This window comes from Trichomycterus rosablanca, chromosome 19 (assembly GCF_030014385.1).
Source record: "Trichomycterus rosablanca isolate fTriRos1 chromosome 19, fTriRos1.hap1, whole genome shotgun sequence".
Lineage (NCBI taxonomy): Eukaryota > Metazoa > Chordata > Actinopteri > Siluriformes > Trichomycteridae > Trichomycterus > Trichomycterus rosablanca.
Window position 1 is genome coordinate 21666359 of NC_086006.1, and position 16445 is coordinate 21682803.

The following is a 16445-nucleotide window of genomic DNA, read 5'->3' on the forward strand; positions in this document are numbered from 1 at the left end:
TGGTCAATTACCCGAAACGGAATGTGGCATGCTGTAACCCTTCTATAGTCTTGGAAACCGAGTTAAGGTCAGGCTTATTCCCGCTGATTTCCAAACATCTGGAGGAAAAAGGAAAATATGTACACAATGTCCATATAGATGTTGAGTGTGGCAAAGATGTACTCCTCTGGGCTTATAGAGTAGCGCTTCTTCCCCATCAGCAGCTGTGTGTCAAATGCCAGAAACTTGATAGGAAACAAAAGCACTGTCAGTAATTTTGAAATTTGACCTACATATTAAATTCTAGTGATGAAGTGCAACAATTGAATATTTTTTTAAGAGGTAAACAACTTTGCTGAAGCCTTACCAAGCTGAACAGTATTGCTCCAAGCCCAGCAAAAACAGTATGCATCCAGGGAACCTGCAGAGAAAATTATGCATCATAAATGCATCTACTGTAGAACAAAACAGCCTGCACTCTTCTTTTTACACAATATTTTGGAGAGTGTCTGTGGACATGTTTGGGTTTGTTTTGTCAAAAACATTTGTGAGGTCCGGCACTGATGTCAAACAAGGACTTGACATGATAATCAAAGTTCCATTTCTTCTTGAAGGTGTTTAATGGGTTGAGGTCAGGACACTGGAGTACAGAGGCACAGACATGCTGAAAAAGAAAAGACCCCTCCCTCAAAGTTTGTGTATTATATAGTTAATTTTTTATAGTATGAAATTATATTTTAACACCTGTTAGCAAGGGGTGTGGCTAAAACACCTGAACACTTGAAATAATTAAAAAAAAGGTGTCCTCATACGTTTGACCGTTTAGTGTATTTGGATAGTTCGTTCGTATAGAAAATGGGTACTTACATGCCCAAAAGGCAGGATAAAAGCCAGAACGAGTCCGCATATGAAGAATGAGGTGCACAGAACAAGCAGCACACCCTGGCATGAGGTCACATCAATCTGTCAAAGAACAAAAAAGTGGAGAAAATGAGGAGTGCATTAACAGGTTTCTCATATATCATTATGGGAAAAAATACCTTGAAACTCAACACCTTTTAAACTCAACTCCCAGGACCAATTGACATTAAGTTTTAAGGTACCACTGTATATGTAAGGGTGAAGGCATGTGTTTAAAAGATTTTAAATGAGTTAAAAGTACATAATTATGTAGCTGTAGTGAATTATTAACAGAGCACAAACCGGACATTGTTTATGTTGTTGCTTATCAAATCATTTTAAGTAAGTAAAGAATTGTATAATTATTTTTTCCCAAAAAAGAAATTAGTTAATCAGGTGAAACTTACCTTGGTCTGAAAGCTAAAGACTGAGACAGTGAGACAGACCAAAACAGTAATACCCAAGCAAATCATCACAGATTTAGTATTATAATAACTGTGGAATAGAAAAAAAGAACAATGGAACAGTGTTTAACATGTGGATCAATGACTACATGTGAAGTGCCATAATGAAGCCTGATGAATATGTTAACTGTGCATTTAAAAACGACGACACGAGGTCATGGTGGCTTCCTAAAACTAAACATTTAAAAAACTTGAATTCCCAGTGTTCATATTGATCAACCTTGTATAATAATAATAATAATAATAATAATCATGTAAAGTACAGTGCCTAGAAAAAAAAGAACCTACCATGCATGCCACACTCTTTACCAAAATAATAAATAAATACTACCATACACACAGTCACAAAAACAGTGATACACATGACTTGTTATATACTGTACCTGGCCAACATTCCTGTCATATAGGAAAGAGACAGCGTCTGAAATAAAAAAAAATACAGCAAATAATTAGAATGCCTGCATCAATTCTTTAGAATATTACCTGACACCCACATATTCCTAATTATTTATTGCCTGTGTAGCGCAAACAAAAAAAATAACTAAAGGCAATTATGTTTCGTTTTTTATAATTACTACTTATAGAATAGATTGAAGATGTTGGAACACTCACAAATATCACCAGAAGAATCAGATTCCATGGAAACTGCCTCCTGTGGGTAGAGATGAAGAGAGAGCTTACAGTGAATCTGCTCAGTTTAATCAATGCACGTTTTATAATGTCAAAAGTATGTGCAACCTTAAACATATCAAGGAAATGAATGTTACTGTCTGAATCTTACCTTGGTCCGGCACAGCAGGAAAGTGTCAGGTACGTGACAAAGAACACTGCACTGTTTGTATAAAAATAAATTCCAGTTATTATGAAACCCAGTAATTATTTTTATATAATTCATAACTTATACTTACTATGCTGCCCAGTACCATCCAGGATAGTATTGTATGTAGTCCTTTATCGGATCACTGAGAAAAAAAAAACAAGATCAACAGTATTAAATAATATCTGCAAAAATAACTTTTATATTAATACAATTTTAATAAAACAGAAACATTAAACCAAAAAAATTGCCATTAAGAAACACTCAAACACACTTACCAGAAGGTAAATAGAGACACGATGGCCAGAGTAACAGATAGCTGAAGTGTCAGGATAGCATACACCTGCACATCCACAGTCACATCAGTAAAGCAGAACTTTAATTTAACTAACAAATTAGGAAACATATGGATTGGGTAACGTGCGTATATCCTGAGAATTCATACCTTCCTTATGAATATTCGTCGTACATTCAGGTCATCCCAGCAAAACTCATTGAGCATCTGTCCCTCAACAGGATAGGAGCCACTGTAACTTGGACTTCCACCTTTAAACATTCAATACAGACAGGATGAGATACAGACATCATATTTACTGCATCTAATTAGGTTCATTATAAGCTTCTTTCAGCATGTATCACTACGTCAGTGTTTCATCTCAGGAGTTGAATACACTTTTAGCTCCAGTTTTTTAATTCAAGTAAATATGGGTAAAAACAATTACAAAAAGTCTGTGGTTAATATATTTAACCCCACACTTTATTAATAAAATGTAAATCAGAAAAAAAAAATCACTATAAGAAAATATAACCTGATATAGCCTATAAAAATATAGCCTGATCAAAACCACATCACTAAAACGATATGTAAAAAGAAGAATGTTTATACAAAAATGGTTTGCAACCTGGGAAACTTGTTAAGGTACACTGACCATAAAGTACCACAAGATTTTAAACAAACATCTGGCAAAAATAGATTACAGTTGCATTCCACTGCCAGTAAGCAAGAAGCTAACTGTAACACTGGATGAATAGAGGGGGCAGAACACAAGTGCATATAGTCGGCGACCATTTTGTTAAGGCAATTCCAAAAATCATAGTTGTGGTCCTTAGTAAGGGGCAATTAACAGTCATTAACAGTAGATAGGCAAAATACCACAGACAATCCACAGACAACAACACAAGAAACAGGGCAGGAAACAGGGCATGGAAAGGCATCTAGAAACTGCAAAGCTCATCCCGGAACAAATGACAAACTGTAGTACATTTACACATGCCAATCACAAAAAAAACAAAAAACAAAAAAAAACAGGAGTAGACAATGAATTGGAGCAAAGGCATGGTACACATGTGTGGATCACAGACCATTTGTTGGAAACAAATGGATAAAAATTTTGTTTAACTTGTCCCTCTTGGCGTTTTTTATGGACAACACCGTGGCAATGCAGGTAGAACAAATAACAAATTCTTTGAAATCACCTGCAGTTGCCTCTTCATAGCTTGGAGGAGCAGGAGGTGCTGTGGAGCCATCGTTCGACTTGTTTGCTACTGAAACCTGTAAACAACAACAACAGTTAATAAAAGGTTAAAGACTGCAGTCTGATGTCAGCCTGCTTCATACATCAATCACTGATTTGGGGTCTAGGGTAAATAAATGATGGATTTGGCTTTCATCAGGGCCAAAATTGAGCATGGCCCCAGCCACAGTTTTACTAAAACGTTTTCCACCAACTCCAAATATTTATCACAGCATGGACAGGCTACTCTAGATAGTCCAGAATTGTGAGTAAGTGAAATTGTGAGTTTTCCTATAAGAGATTGTCACCCAATTTAGGGTGGATTCCTGCACCACACCCACTGTTTTCACATGGCGTCGGACAAACGAAACCCTGATCAGGATAAGACAGCTACTGATTTTACTGTAATTTTTAAACTATTTTTAAATGTACATTTTAGTATTTTGTAGTATTAATGGGCAAAAACCCAAACCATGATAGTGCATCCTTTAATCTCTGTGGGTTTCCTCAGCAAAATAAGAACTCCCCATGGGGAAGGCTGAGTTAAAGCAAAACAAGATAGAGCATCACATCAGAGATACTCATCTGAACCATAGTTAAATTATTTAAATGAAAGGTTTCCTTTACTGTGCAGGTCAGTTAATATAAGCTGTTTTGTGAGATATGTAAGAGCTGGAAGGTTCTTACCTTTCCTTGGGTCATGATGACAGTGTACTTCTATTTATCAGGTTGCAAGAAAATATTTATCATTTCCAGTGAGTTACACGATAGTTCTCTATTCTTTTACTCTTCCTCCTGTCCCTAAACTTGTATTGCAGAGTAAAGAGAGATGCTCATCAGGGTTTCGATGTGTTCAGATCAAACCTTCTGCACTTCTGTAATAGTCTCATCCTGCAGAGCAGCTCTATGAATCACAGTGGACCCCCTCCCTTCCTCAAAAAGGCACATTCTAGCAACATCCAGCATTACAGCACAATCCACGAAGGCCTGGACTAAACCAAACCTCTTAAAAAACAGGGGTGATTTCCCCCCCTCCTTTAACGTGCACTAAACTCTGAATTACTGATACAGCGCAGAGAGATCTGGAAGTATTGCACTTTAATGAGAGCAAAGGCAAAGTGGTTTGTTTTGTGCAACTTTAGGATTTTTCTGACTGAAGCAGGTCATCAGTTGTCAAAAGTAACAAAAACAAATCTAGCAAGGGAATGCAGAACCAAATACACAACAACATTAGGGTGAGATGGTGTACCATGAAATTTACATCTGAGTTCTAGAACAGTCTATCTGTAGTAGGATGGATATCAGAGTAAAACAATAAATGAATATTGGATTGTAGATGACTTTGGGATTTGACCCAATAATTTATTTATGCCTTGAACACATGGCATGACTATCAAGCATGATAAACACTGTATTATCTGCCTTAAAGCAAACCACTTGGAATGCTTTGCTTAAGTATGCATGCAAAATATCAAACTCCTGACATACTTTAAGATGGATTGGGACTTGTCAGTGAATCTCAGGTCCATTCTTAGCATAGACTATGCAAGTGGACCAGATCAGAAAAGATCGGTTCACATACTGATCCAGTGTTTAATGCCAGTATCACCCCTGATATGATAGTATCAGATTGAGACATTCCTAACAGCATGCCAAAATGTGTTATTTACATAAAAAAGGGATAGAATTACTGTACTCCTAATTTAAAGAAAACTGAAGACATGTAGACAAGATAAACACTAGGTATCGACTAATACTCATATCTCATAATTCATATAAGTAGTTGCATAATTGTTTTCTTTATGTACAACAGTGTGGGAATGAAAGCAAGTAACCACTTTAGCTTTTGTTATTTATTATACTTCCAGTTCATATTCTCACTTCAAATCTATTAAAATCATGACTTCATACCTTTAAACATGACAAGTATCTAATTATATGCATAAACTAATGTTTGAATAGGAAAGGGGAAAAAAGACAACAAAAAATTAAATCACACCTCCGACATAACCGTTGGTACAATCAGTAGATTTGGCTAGCTAATACATAAAAGACATAAATAAAAGTTAAACACATTTTCTCCATGCTTATTGCATACTGTCTTGGTTATGGTAAATATGTATATTTAGTACAAAATAAGTTTTTATGCATTACAAATACAGTGGAGTCAAAAAGTATTTAGTCAGCCACTGATTGTGCAGGTTCTCCTACTTAGAAAGATGAGAGAGGTCTGTAATTTTCATCATAGCTACACTTCAACTATGAGAGACAAAATGAGAAAAAGAAATCCAGGAAATCACATTGTAGGATTTTTAAAGAATTTATTTGTAAATTATGGTGGAAAATAAGTATTTGGTCAATAACAAAAGTTCAACTCAATACTTTGTAACATAACCTTTGTTGGCAATGACAGAGGTCAAACGTTTCCTGTAAGTCTTCACCAGGTTTGCACACACTGTAGCTGGTATTTTGGCCCATTCCTCCATGCAGATCTCCTCTAGAGCAGTGATGTTTTGGGGCTGTCGCTGGGCAAAACGGACTCCACAAATTTTCTATGGGGTTGAGGTCTGGAGACTGGCTAGGCCACTCCAGGACCTTGAAATGCTTTTTATGGAGCCACTCCTTCGTTGCCAGAGCGGTGTGTTTGGGATCATTGTCATGCTGGAAGACCCAGCCACGTTCCATCTTCAATGCTCTCACTGATGGAAGGAGGTTTTGGCTTAAAATCTCACGATACATGGCCTCGTTCATTCTTCCCTTAACACGGATCAGTCGCCCTGTCCCCTTTGCAGAAAAACAGCCCCAAAGCATGATGTTTCCACCCCCATGCTTCACAGTAGGTATGGTGTTCTTGGGTTTTTCTTCTTCCTCCAAACACGACGAGTTGAGTTTTTACCAAAAAGTTCCATTTTGGTTTCATCTGACCACATGATATTCTCCCAATCCTCTTCTGGATCATCCATATGCTCTCTGGCAAACTTCAGACGGGCCTGGACATGTACTGGCTTAAGCAGGGGGACACGCCTGGCACTGCAGGATTTGAGTCCCTCTCGGCGTAGTGTGTTACTGATGGTAGCCTTTGTTACTTTGGTCCCAGCTCTCTGCAGGTCATTCATCAGGTCCCTCCGTGTAGTTCTGGGGTTTTTGCTCACCGTTCTCATGATCATTTTGACCCCACGGGATCGAGGGAGATTATCAATGGTCTTGTATGTCTTCCATTTTCTTACAATTGCTCTCACAGTTGATTTATTCACACCAACCTGCTTGCCTATTGTAGATTCACTCTTCCCAGCCTGGTGCAGGTCTACAATTTTCTTCCTGGTGTCCTTCGACAGCTCTTTGGTCTTGGCCATGGTTGACTGTTTGAGGCTGTGGACAGGTGTCTTTTATACAGATAACGAGGTCAAACAGGTGCCATTAATACAGGTAACGAGTGGAGGACAGAAGAGCTTCTTAAAGAATAAGTTACAGGTCTGTGAGAGCCAGAAATCTTAATAATAATAATACATTTTATTTATATAGCGCTTTTCAAGATACTCAAAGACGCTTTACATAAGACAAATAATCAAAACAAATACGTACATACACCATACAAATCATAGTACAAAATCAAAATAGTACATCAACATCAAGAATAATTAAGATAAAAACAAAGAGAGCAGCATAAGACAGTTCATTAAAAATTAGCTAAATTATGAGAGAGAACAACAAATATAGAACAATTTCTTAAAATTAGACAGAAACAGGACAGATTTACATGCAATCAGGAAACTGAAAACTTTACAAGTTTTAGGATCTAGGACTTCACATTTCTGTCGTGATCTAAGTATAAAAACTATTAAAAAGAATAGCAAAAATAAAAGCATTTATTTCGTGTTGTTACAAGTTAAATGCCATATTGAATAGATGAGTTTTGAGAAGTGACTTGAATTTGGACAGGTCAGGACAATCTCGTAGGTGTTTGGGGAGAGCATTCCATAAAGATGGAGCAGCTATGGAAAAGGCCCTGTCACCCCAGGTCCGGTGCTTGGTCCTAGAGGGTATGGACAGTAGGTTAGCCTCAGAAGAGCGAAGGCTACGGGAGGGAATGTGCTGATGGAGCAGGTCGGTGAGGTAGGATGGGGCCTGATTATGGAGAGCTTTGTGAGTGAATAGAAGAATTTTGAATTGAATGCGTTGAGCAACGGGAAGCCAATGAAGTTTTTGTAGAACAGGTGTAATATGATCACGGGAGCGAGTATGAGTAAGGAGGCGAGCAGCTGAATTCTGGATATACTGAAGTTTTTTTAGGATTTTGTTAGATGTACCATAAAGGATGCTATTGCAATAATCAATTCTGGATGTAATAAAAGCATGAATCAAGGTTTCGGCGGCAGAAAAGGAGAGTGATGGACGTAGACGTGCTATGTTTTTTAGATGAAAGAAAGCAGTTTTGGTGATGTGATTTACATGGAGGTCAAAAGAGAGGTTGCTATCAAAAATTACACCAAGATTTCGGATGTTAGAAGACGGAGACAAAGTGTCATTATCAATGGTAATTTGAAAATTTTTTGTGGTTTTTGCCAGGGTTGTAGGACCTACGATGATCATATCTGATTTTTCACAGTTTAATTTGAGGAAATTAGCTTTCATCCACAATTTCATTTCAGTGATGCAATTTGTCAGAGTGGAGTGAAGTTCAGTATTAATGGATTTGGAGGAGATGTAAAGCTGAATATCATCAGCATAGCAGTGGAAATGTAAACCATGCCGACGTATGATGTCACCAAGGGGGAGCATATAAAGAATAAACAAAAGGGGACCTAACACTGAGCCTTGGGGAACGCCTTGGGACAGTGGAGCAATGGCAGAACTACAATTGTTGATATTAACAAACTGTTGTCTGTTTATGAGATATGACCTTAACCACAAAAGGGCAGTACCAGTGATGTTGACAGAGGATTCAAGGCGGGACAGAAGAATGGAGTGATTAATGGTGTCAAAAGCTGCAGTAAGATCAAGGAGGACGAGAATATTAATTTGTCCAGAGTCTGAGGAAAGAAGAAGGTCATTTGTGACTTTGAGGAGGGCTGACTCAGTGCTGTGCTGGGGGCGGAAACCAGACTGAAATGATTCAAATAGATTATTGGAATTTAGGTGATCTTTGAGCTGTGAGGCCACAACACGTTCCAGTATTTTCGACAGAAATGGAAGATTGGAAATGGGCCGAAAGTTACTCATAATGTTAGAGTCAAGTCCAGGTTTTTTAAGTATGGGAGTAACAGCAGCCAATTTGAGTGATTGAGGGACTGAGCCAGAACTAAGAGAGGAATTGATTATCTCTGTGATAAGTGATGAGATAACTGGAAAACAACCCTTAACAAGTTTTGATGGAGCAGGATCCAAAACACAAGTGGAGCTTCGCATCCCTGTTAAGATCTCAGATAGGTCCAAAAGAGACACAGGTGAGAACTGAGACAGAGGCTGGGTAATAAATTGAGATGAGATAGGCGGAGAAACAGAGATGACAGGGGAAACTGTCAGAAAATTGTGGATATTCTCAACTTTTGTTTGAAAAAATGAGAGGTAAGAGTTACACTTGTCAACTGTAAAGGAATTGGTAGTATTGTCAACTGGTTTGAGAAGTTTATTTATTGTGGAAAAGAGAGTCTTAGGATTTGTTGATCCAGCATGTATGAGTTCGGAATAGTAAGTGGATCGGGCTGCCGTAAGAGCGTCTTTGTAATGTTGAAGATAATCAGAATAAATCTGATAATGTACTGTTAGACCGGTTTTCTTATAAAGTCTTTCAAGCTGGCGTTTACGGGATTTCATTTGGTGAAGCTCAATTGTGTACCATGGTGCAGAATGACTAAATGAAACAAATTTGGTTCTCAAAGGAGCCAGCTCATCAAGACATGAGGCGAGTATGTCATTATAGTAATCGACAAGGTCAGATGAATTACTAGACAGTACAGGACAGACAGACATCTTTTTAACAAGAGAATCTGAGAAAGCAGAGGGAGAGATATATTGAAGATTCCTGAAGGATATTTTACGTTTAGCTCTAGTGATGGGCCTAGTGACCTCAATGTCCATGATGATTGTCAAATGATCAGAGACAGTAAGGTCATGGCTGGACGGCTGATGAACTAGGACACCAGTAGAGCAGACAAGGTCAAGAGTATGACCTTTTTTATGAGTTGGAAAATGTATATGTTGTGTGAAATTAAAACACTGTAACAATTCCAAAAATTCCCTGGCAAATTTACAGTTGTTGTCATCAATATGGATGTTAAAATCACCCATAAGCAGTACAGAGGATGAGAGGGCACTAAGCTGGGTTAAAAAATCTGAAAAGTCAGAGAGAAAGGAAGCGTTTGGCTTTGGCGGACGATAAACTACAGCAGTGACCAGAGGAGTAGGCCCTGACAACTTGAAAGCCAGGTGTTCAAAAGAAAGAGCAGCAGGAAAAGACAAAGTGGTTATTTTAATATCATCCCTATAGACTGCAGCAACACCACCACCTCGCCCTTCCATACGAGGTTCATCAATATACGAGTATCCCATTGGCGTGGTCTGATTTAACGTAAAATAATCCAAGGGTTTATGCCAAGTTTCAGTGAGACAGAAAAAGTCTAGTTCACTGTCAGATATAAATTCACTAAGTACAGTACTTTTTGTGTTGAGTGAACGAACATTAAGCAATGCCATTTTCAAGTGGTATTGTTGTGTAGTTGGCTGTGAGGAACGAGGAAGAGAACGGAGATTTGCTAAGTCCACTCCGCGTTTCCTATCCCACTCCGTGGACAGCGTTGTCATGGAGACTACACCGCTACTGGTGTGCAAGGCAGCAGCGCTCTGATGACGTGTTTGCGGAGCGACAGTGCGCACGGCTGACCAGAAGGATGGAATAGCGTTACCGTTTCGAAGATAAACAAGCTTTCTCCGGGAGCCCCTGTGAATATAACGAGGCCGGCGAAGGAGTCCAAGCTGTTTGATGACTGAAATACACGATGGAGTAGTGCAGTTGTTGAACTTCCTCAGCTGGTCAACGGAATAGTTCAACATCGTGCCGATCCCAGGAAAACTCATCCACCGTTCACCACCGGCCGCAGACGCGATGTACAGTAGAAAGAACAAAAAGTATCAAAAGCACAAATAAAAGTATCAAAAGTAACATAAAAGAAATAGATCCACAAGGTGTGTAAAAAGATGAAAACGAAAAACGATAAAAATACAATAAAATACGGTAAAATACGGGAACGGTAGCGGCAGCCAAATGCGCCAGCGTCCACCATCACCATGGCAACTCATTGCTATAGTCTTATCTTGCTTGTTTGTTATTGACCAAATACTTATTTTCCACCATAATTTACAAATAAATTCTTTAAAAATCCTACAATGTGATTTCCTGGATTATTTTTTCTCATTTTGTCTCTCATAGTTGAAGTGTAGCTATGATGAAAATTACAGACCTCTCTCATCTTTCTAAGTAGGAGAACTTGCACAATCAGTGGCTGACTAAATACTTTTTGACCCCACTGTAGATTTGATGTTAGACTTTTTATGTTGCAAAATGCTTTGGCTGTGTAAAATGAATGTCTGAAAAAATATTTAAACACAAACCTTTATTGTTTTTTTAATTACATTTAATTGAGTATAATTGTGTCATATAAAGAATTACAAGCATTGTTCAAGTGTGACATGGATGTTGACGGTTTGGTAGGTCTTAAAAAAGCAATGCATTGTAAATTGTACAGTCAGTTAGGTCCCCATTTCAAGTTGTCAAAAAACTTTGCACATCAAATACTGCAACTTTTGTTTGAAATGAACTGATATGAACAAAGGAGATCCAATACAACAAGGTAACAAGGTGTCAAAAGTATATATAAATAATAAAAATAATAAGGCTTATTTATTACTTGATAAAATCCTATGAGCAACTAGGCAAATGATGGGAGTGTGTACAAATCTAACTTTGAAAAGGTATGTACACATGCAAGTAAACAGAAAGCAGTGATTTTACAGGTTCTTCATTAGAAATAACACAAAGCTTGTTTTATATGACCAGCTTTCTTGCTTATTGTTTGTAGATTTGCTGTTACAATAGGGCATAAAAAGAGCATAAATGAAAAGCTCTGTTGTTTTTTTGTGTTATAGTGTGTATATATAGTAAATGATGCTTGCCACTATCACTGGGATCCAGGGTTAGAATGCCTTTTGGTGCCACAGGTCCGGTCTGGCATAAAATGCTGTCTGATTGTAGCATGTTATATAAAAAAATAACATGCTGTTTTCTCTTCCAAAGGTTGCTCCAACTTAAAACATAAAAAAGCTAAATGATGTAAATGTCAGTAAATATAGATAACAAGGCACACACACACACAAAAAACAAGTAAATCATACATTTGCATTGTTGAACCCTAAACTCTGATTGGCCAGAAGGTGTTTTGTTACAATGATGTAAAGTGCTGTCTGCAGGGTAAATCAGGTTTTTTTTAAAACAACCTCATAAGAAATACATTTAAAATATCTGATTTTACACAAAAAAGCAATACTAGACATTGCAACACTTGGGACACAAGCTCAGCACACTTGTATGCAAACATATGTAAAGTGGCACCTGAATTTCAACTCTGTCTGAAGCTCTGGGTTTGAAGGCAACAATTAGTAATAGATGCTTTAGCCATTCGAGACGTGCATTTCTTTCCGATTACAGAATCAGTCTGGAATAGAAGCTGCCTATTATTGTTCAGGAACAAGCAACAAGCACACAAATCCCTTGATCACAAATGACCTTTAAAAGGGGCAGACAATACATGTAGGGGATCTGCAAATAACTCTGGTCGAAGGCTTAGTGATATAACTTTATACATGTTGGTTTGTTCCCATTTAAGTTAATTTAACTAATTTCTTCAGTCTAGTCTTGTTGTTTATGTTCAATATGATGAGGAGGAAGCCCTGGTGACAAAGGGTTTATGTACCAAAACTTATAAGTCAAAGACCAGCCCAAGATGCCAAAGAAGGTGCCAAGAAACTTCTGAATTGTGTTGTGAAAGTACACAGAGGTGCAACCGAACATCCACATCCAGAGGAAGACGATGAAATTGAGTGCAAAGTATAGAGCATCAATGAATACAGGTCTGTTATGATATTGTTGCCTGAGGTGTTTCATTGGAGCAATCTCTTCCACAATCAGAAGCGTGGAGTAGGACAATATGAAGCAGTGGCCCGATATATCAAACCCATCCCATGTGAAACCTGCCTTTTTGCACTCTCCCTTTGTGCTGAATTTCATAATCTCCATGTTGTCAGAGTCGTAGCATGCTCCTGTGATATTCTCAATGTAAAAAAAGGTCTCTGTGCACAAGTACCAAATGGCTGTGGCCACAACAAGAGATGTAAGGCGTTTAAAAACATAAATGAGGTTTTTGCCATAGGAGTTGGACAGAAATATAAAGGGCAGCAAAAGGGCCAAGGTCCAGCCCCAGGAAATCTTTACAAAATATCTGAAAGAAAAACAAAACAGAAAAATTAATTGTGTAGCTTCACAATGTACACAGTTTGTAAAGACAAATAACCCTAATAAAATAAACCATCAGCGCTGGACCAGCAAAGATAATCAGGTTTAGGTCAGAGTTGCTAACAGGTGTTTTAAATTTAACATATATAATAAATTAAATGCTTATGACATTGTGGAAACCCAGCAAGTAAAATAATACAAGAAATACTAGATATACTGTGAATTAAGACATTTGCTTGGATTGTACCTGGCACTTGATGCATATGAATAAAGATGGATGAAAGTGAACCACAATCATTACATTTATATACAAACCCAATTGCAAATAGTTGGCAGAGTAGGAAAAATATAAATAAAAACAGACAGCAATGATTTGCAAATTTTTTCTGACCTGTATTTAATCAAAACACTACAAAGACAGGCTGTTTATGGTATCAACTAATTAATGTAATTCTTTTTGTATATATAAGTTTTTTGGGGCAACATGTTGGAGAAAAAGTTGGGACATGAGAAGGTATACTCTAGTGTAACATCACTGTTCCTGTTAAGATTAATGTAATGTTTATTTGTTTGTTTATTAGGATTGTAACGTCATGATTTACACTTTGGTTATATTCTTGACAGAAACGGTAGTTACTCATTACACAAGATTCATCAGTTCACAAGGTTATATCGAACACAGTCTTGGACAATTTAGTGTCTCCAATTCACCTCACTTTCAAGTCTGGGGACTGTGGGAGGAACCCGGAGCCCTGGAGGAAAGCCACGCGGACATGGGGAGAACATGCAAACTCCACACAGAAAGGACCCGGACCGCCCCACCTGGGAATCAAACCCAGGACCTTCTTGCTGTGAGGCGACAGTGTAATGTTAATGCTAGCATCGTAATAGGTTACAAACTGAGGACACCAACTATTGTAGTTGCAACAGTGGAATCTTTTCCCATTCTTGATTGACATAACACTATAGCAGATCATAATGTGTCTAACAGTTTAAAAGAAGGACAGGTCTGAACTGCAAACTGGCCAGTCTAGCAACTGATTCAAAGCCACCCTGTTTTAACATGTTTATATTGTTATTACATATATATTTTATATTACATTATATAGTCATACTAGTAATATTATTTTAGAATAGTACTACAATACAGTTTATTAAGAACAGCTTCTAATAATATGACTCAAAAATAACAACAAAACATGGTCACAATAATCAATAGCTTTAATGCCTTGACTGATGAGAACCACTTAAATATATTGTGAGAGTAATTCAGCTATTCTAATGCCAATGCGGGAAAATGCAGGGCTGTGAAATCTGCTTTTTTATTGCAGTCATCTGAGTCACAATCGTGACAGGCCTAGTGAAATCTGATGATTCATAAATGAAATATCATGAATCAGTGTTGAACAATGTGAGGGCGAGGTGGTGAACTGGCATGTAAATGTACATGTACAATCAGCTCCGAAGATTGCAGTGTACATTTAGCTATAAATAAGGTGTACAGACAATCATAAGACTGCCTTTCATGTTGAATGGAGGACTGCAGCTAGTAATTATGTTCTACAACAAGGGACAGCAACCCATAGCTGGCATGTGGGGCATGTTTGCCTGCAATGCTTATTTGTGAAAGTAAAAAAATACAGGTATTTCAAACTCTGGGCTGTGTCTTATTGGTTGGATTCTTCCCTACAGCAAGCAGTTAAATCAAGGTGGTGTTATTTACTGTAGTTAGTATGCTGATCCAAGGTTTCTAGAGGGAGTTTTAAGATTGTGCAAACAGATTTGTGTGGATTTATTTGCCAAAAAAAACCTGGCTGTGTGTGCTGTGTGCTGCAAAAGTGTCAGACCTCGAGTGTGCGCCACCATTCTGAGACAAAACATCAAAGTTTATTTAAGGATGAACCTGACAAATTGCAATCAATCAAACAATTTTAAGACACAAGTCAGACAAGTCTACAAAATGTAAGCCATGGTAAGTTATAAGATAGCTTAGTGTTTAACATAGAAAACTATATGTCCAAAAGTACTTGTACACCTGACCATGAGCTTGTTGGACAGTCCATTTAAAAAACAAATGGTATTAAAACAGAGTGACCTATATGTGATCATTACAGCTATAACAACAGTCACTCTTCTGAGAAGGCTTCTCACAAAATTTTAAAGTACGTCTGTTGGAATGTTGTGCCCATTCAGTCAAAACAGCATTAGTATGGCTGGGCACTGAGGCTGTTCAGTAGGGCTAAGGTCTGGGCTCTGTGCAGAACACGGAGTTTCTTTAAACCTGTGAAAGTGTCAGACCTCGAGTGTGCGCCATCATTCTGAGACAAAACATCAAAGTTTATTTGAAGATGATCCTGACAAACTGCAATCAATCAGACAAGCAATTTCAAGACACAAGAGACAGATGAGTCTTCAAAGTATAAGCCATGATAAAGGTAATGTTGAATACACTATATGTCCAAAAGTACTTGTTGACCCGACCATGAGCTTGTTGGACAGTCCATTAAAAAAAAAAAAAAAAAAAAAAAGGCTTCTTACAAGAAGTATGTCTGTTGGAATGTTTTGCCCATTCAGTCAAAAGAGCATTTGTATGGCTGGGCACTGATGTTGGTCAAGAAAGCCTCAATTGATGTTCTAGTTCGAGGCTGTTCAGCAGGGCTAAGGTCCATGTCTTTATGGACCCTGCTTTGTGACTGGATGGTACATTGAATACTTCATCTTTGCTAGTCCAGACAGGGGCTTTTATTTGAAATAGGACTGATTAAACTAATCAAGGATCAAAGACAAGCCCTAACATTGTACTTATTAATACAGGGTTCATTCTCCATGTTCACACACAGTAAACTAGCTGGTTAAAGTTATGCAGACTTACAGATTGGTATATGGAGCTACTGATATGTAAAGCAGTTTAGGAGCTATGTAGCAATTTATGATCTGAAACTATAGAACAGTAGATTATTTATCTTGCTAAGATCCAGGCTGTATGGATTAGTAATTATACTTACAAGTTGATTAGATTTCTGCTGTGGCTGAAGTATGTTACCGGCACAACATCCAGTTCTTTCAGTAATGAGCCTCCAAGTGCAACACCAAAGAAAAACAGTGGTAAGTATTTCCATAAGGACGGATCATCAAATATCAGAAATTTTTTGATGTAGCTGCTTGAAACAGCCATGGTTGTTCGATCTGTGCGTGTCATTCACAACCCGCTCGCTATCAATGACATGAAGATCACGAATGAGTTTCTTCCGGGTTCGTCATAGGGG

General features: G+C 37.9%; 2 protein-coding genes across 3 annotated transcripts; both read right to left on the reverse strand.

Moving 5' to 3' along the window:
* On the reverse strand, positions 1-4532 carry LOC134333682 (protein lifeguard 2-like). 2 transcript variants are annotated; one of them, XM_063015794.1, is made up of 12 exons: positions 4362-4532; positions 3637-3712; positions 2606-2706; positions 2439-2503; positions 2252-2305; positions 2125-2175; positions 1956-1995; positions 1727-1764; positions 1287-1374; positions 847-942; positions 347-400; positions 1-224 (listed from the first exon to the last, which is right to left on the reverse strand). In XM_063015794.1, the coding sequence occupies exons 1-12, from the start codon at positions 4374-4376 to the stop codon at positions 75-77; spliced, it is 828 nt and encodes a 275-aa protein (XP_062871864.1). In that variant the 5' UTR covers positions 4377-4532; the 3' UTR covers positions 1-74. The 2 variants fall into 2 exon arrangements, with proteins under 2 accessions (XP_062871864.1, XP_062871865.1); XM_063015795.1 differs by having other exon boundaries at positions 2606-2668; positions 3593-3712.
* A 6751-nt stretch (positions 4533-11283) lies between these two features.
* On the reverse strand, positions 11284-16354 carry fitm2 (fat storage inducing transmembrane protein 2). The gene is made up of 2 exons (XM_063016072.1): positions 16185-16354; positions 11284-13165 (listed from the first exon to the last, which is right to left on the reverse strand). Exons 1-2 carry the CDS (start codon positions 16352-16354, stop codon positions 12577-12579), a joined length of 759 nt encoding a protein of 252 aa, XP_062872142.1. The 3' UTR covers positions 11284-12576.
* Positions 16355-16445: the final 91 nt, after the last annotated feature.

Coding starts and splice junctions, on each gene's coding strand:
- fitm2 (XM_063016072.1), bottom strand. CDS start 16,354: ATGGCTGTTTCAAGCAGCTACATCAAAAAATTTCTGATATTTGATGAT. Junction 13,166..16,184: donor AGCAGAAATCTAATCAACTT/GTAAGTATAATT, acceptor TTTTTCTTTCAG/ATATTTTGTAAAGATTTCCT.
- LOC134333682 (XM_063015795.1), bottom strand. Junction 1,375..1,726: donor ATGACAGGAATGTTGGCCAG/GTACAGTATATA, acceptor TCTATTCCACAG/TTATTATAATACTAAATCTG. Junction 225..346: donor GAGCAATACTGTTCAGCTTG/GTAAGGCTTCAG, acceptor TTTCCTATCAAG/TTTCTGGCATTTGACACACA.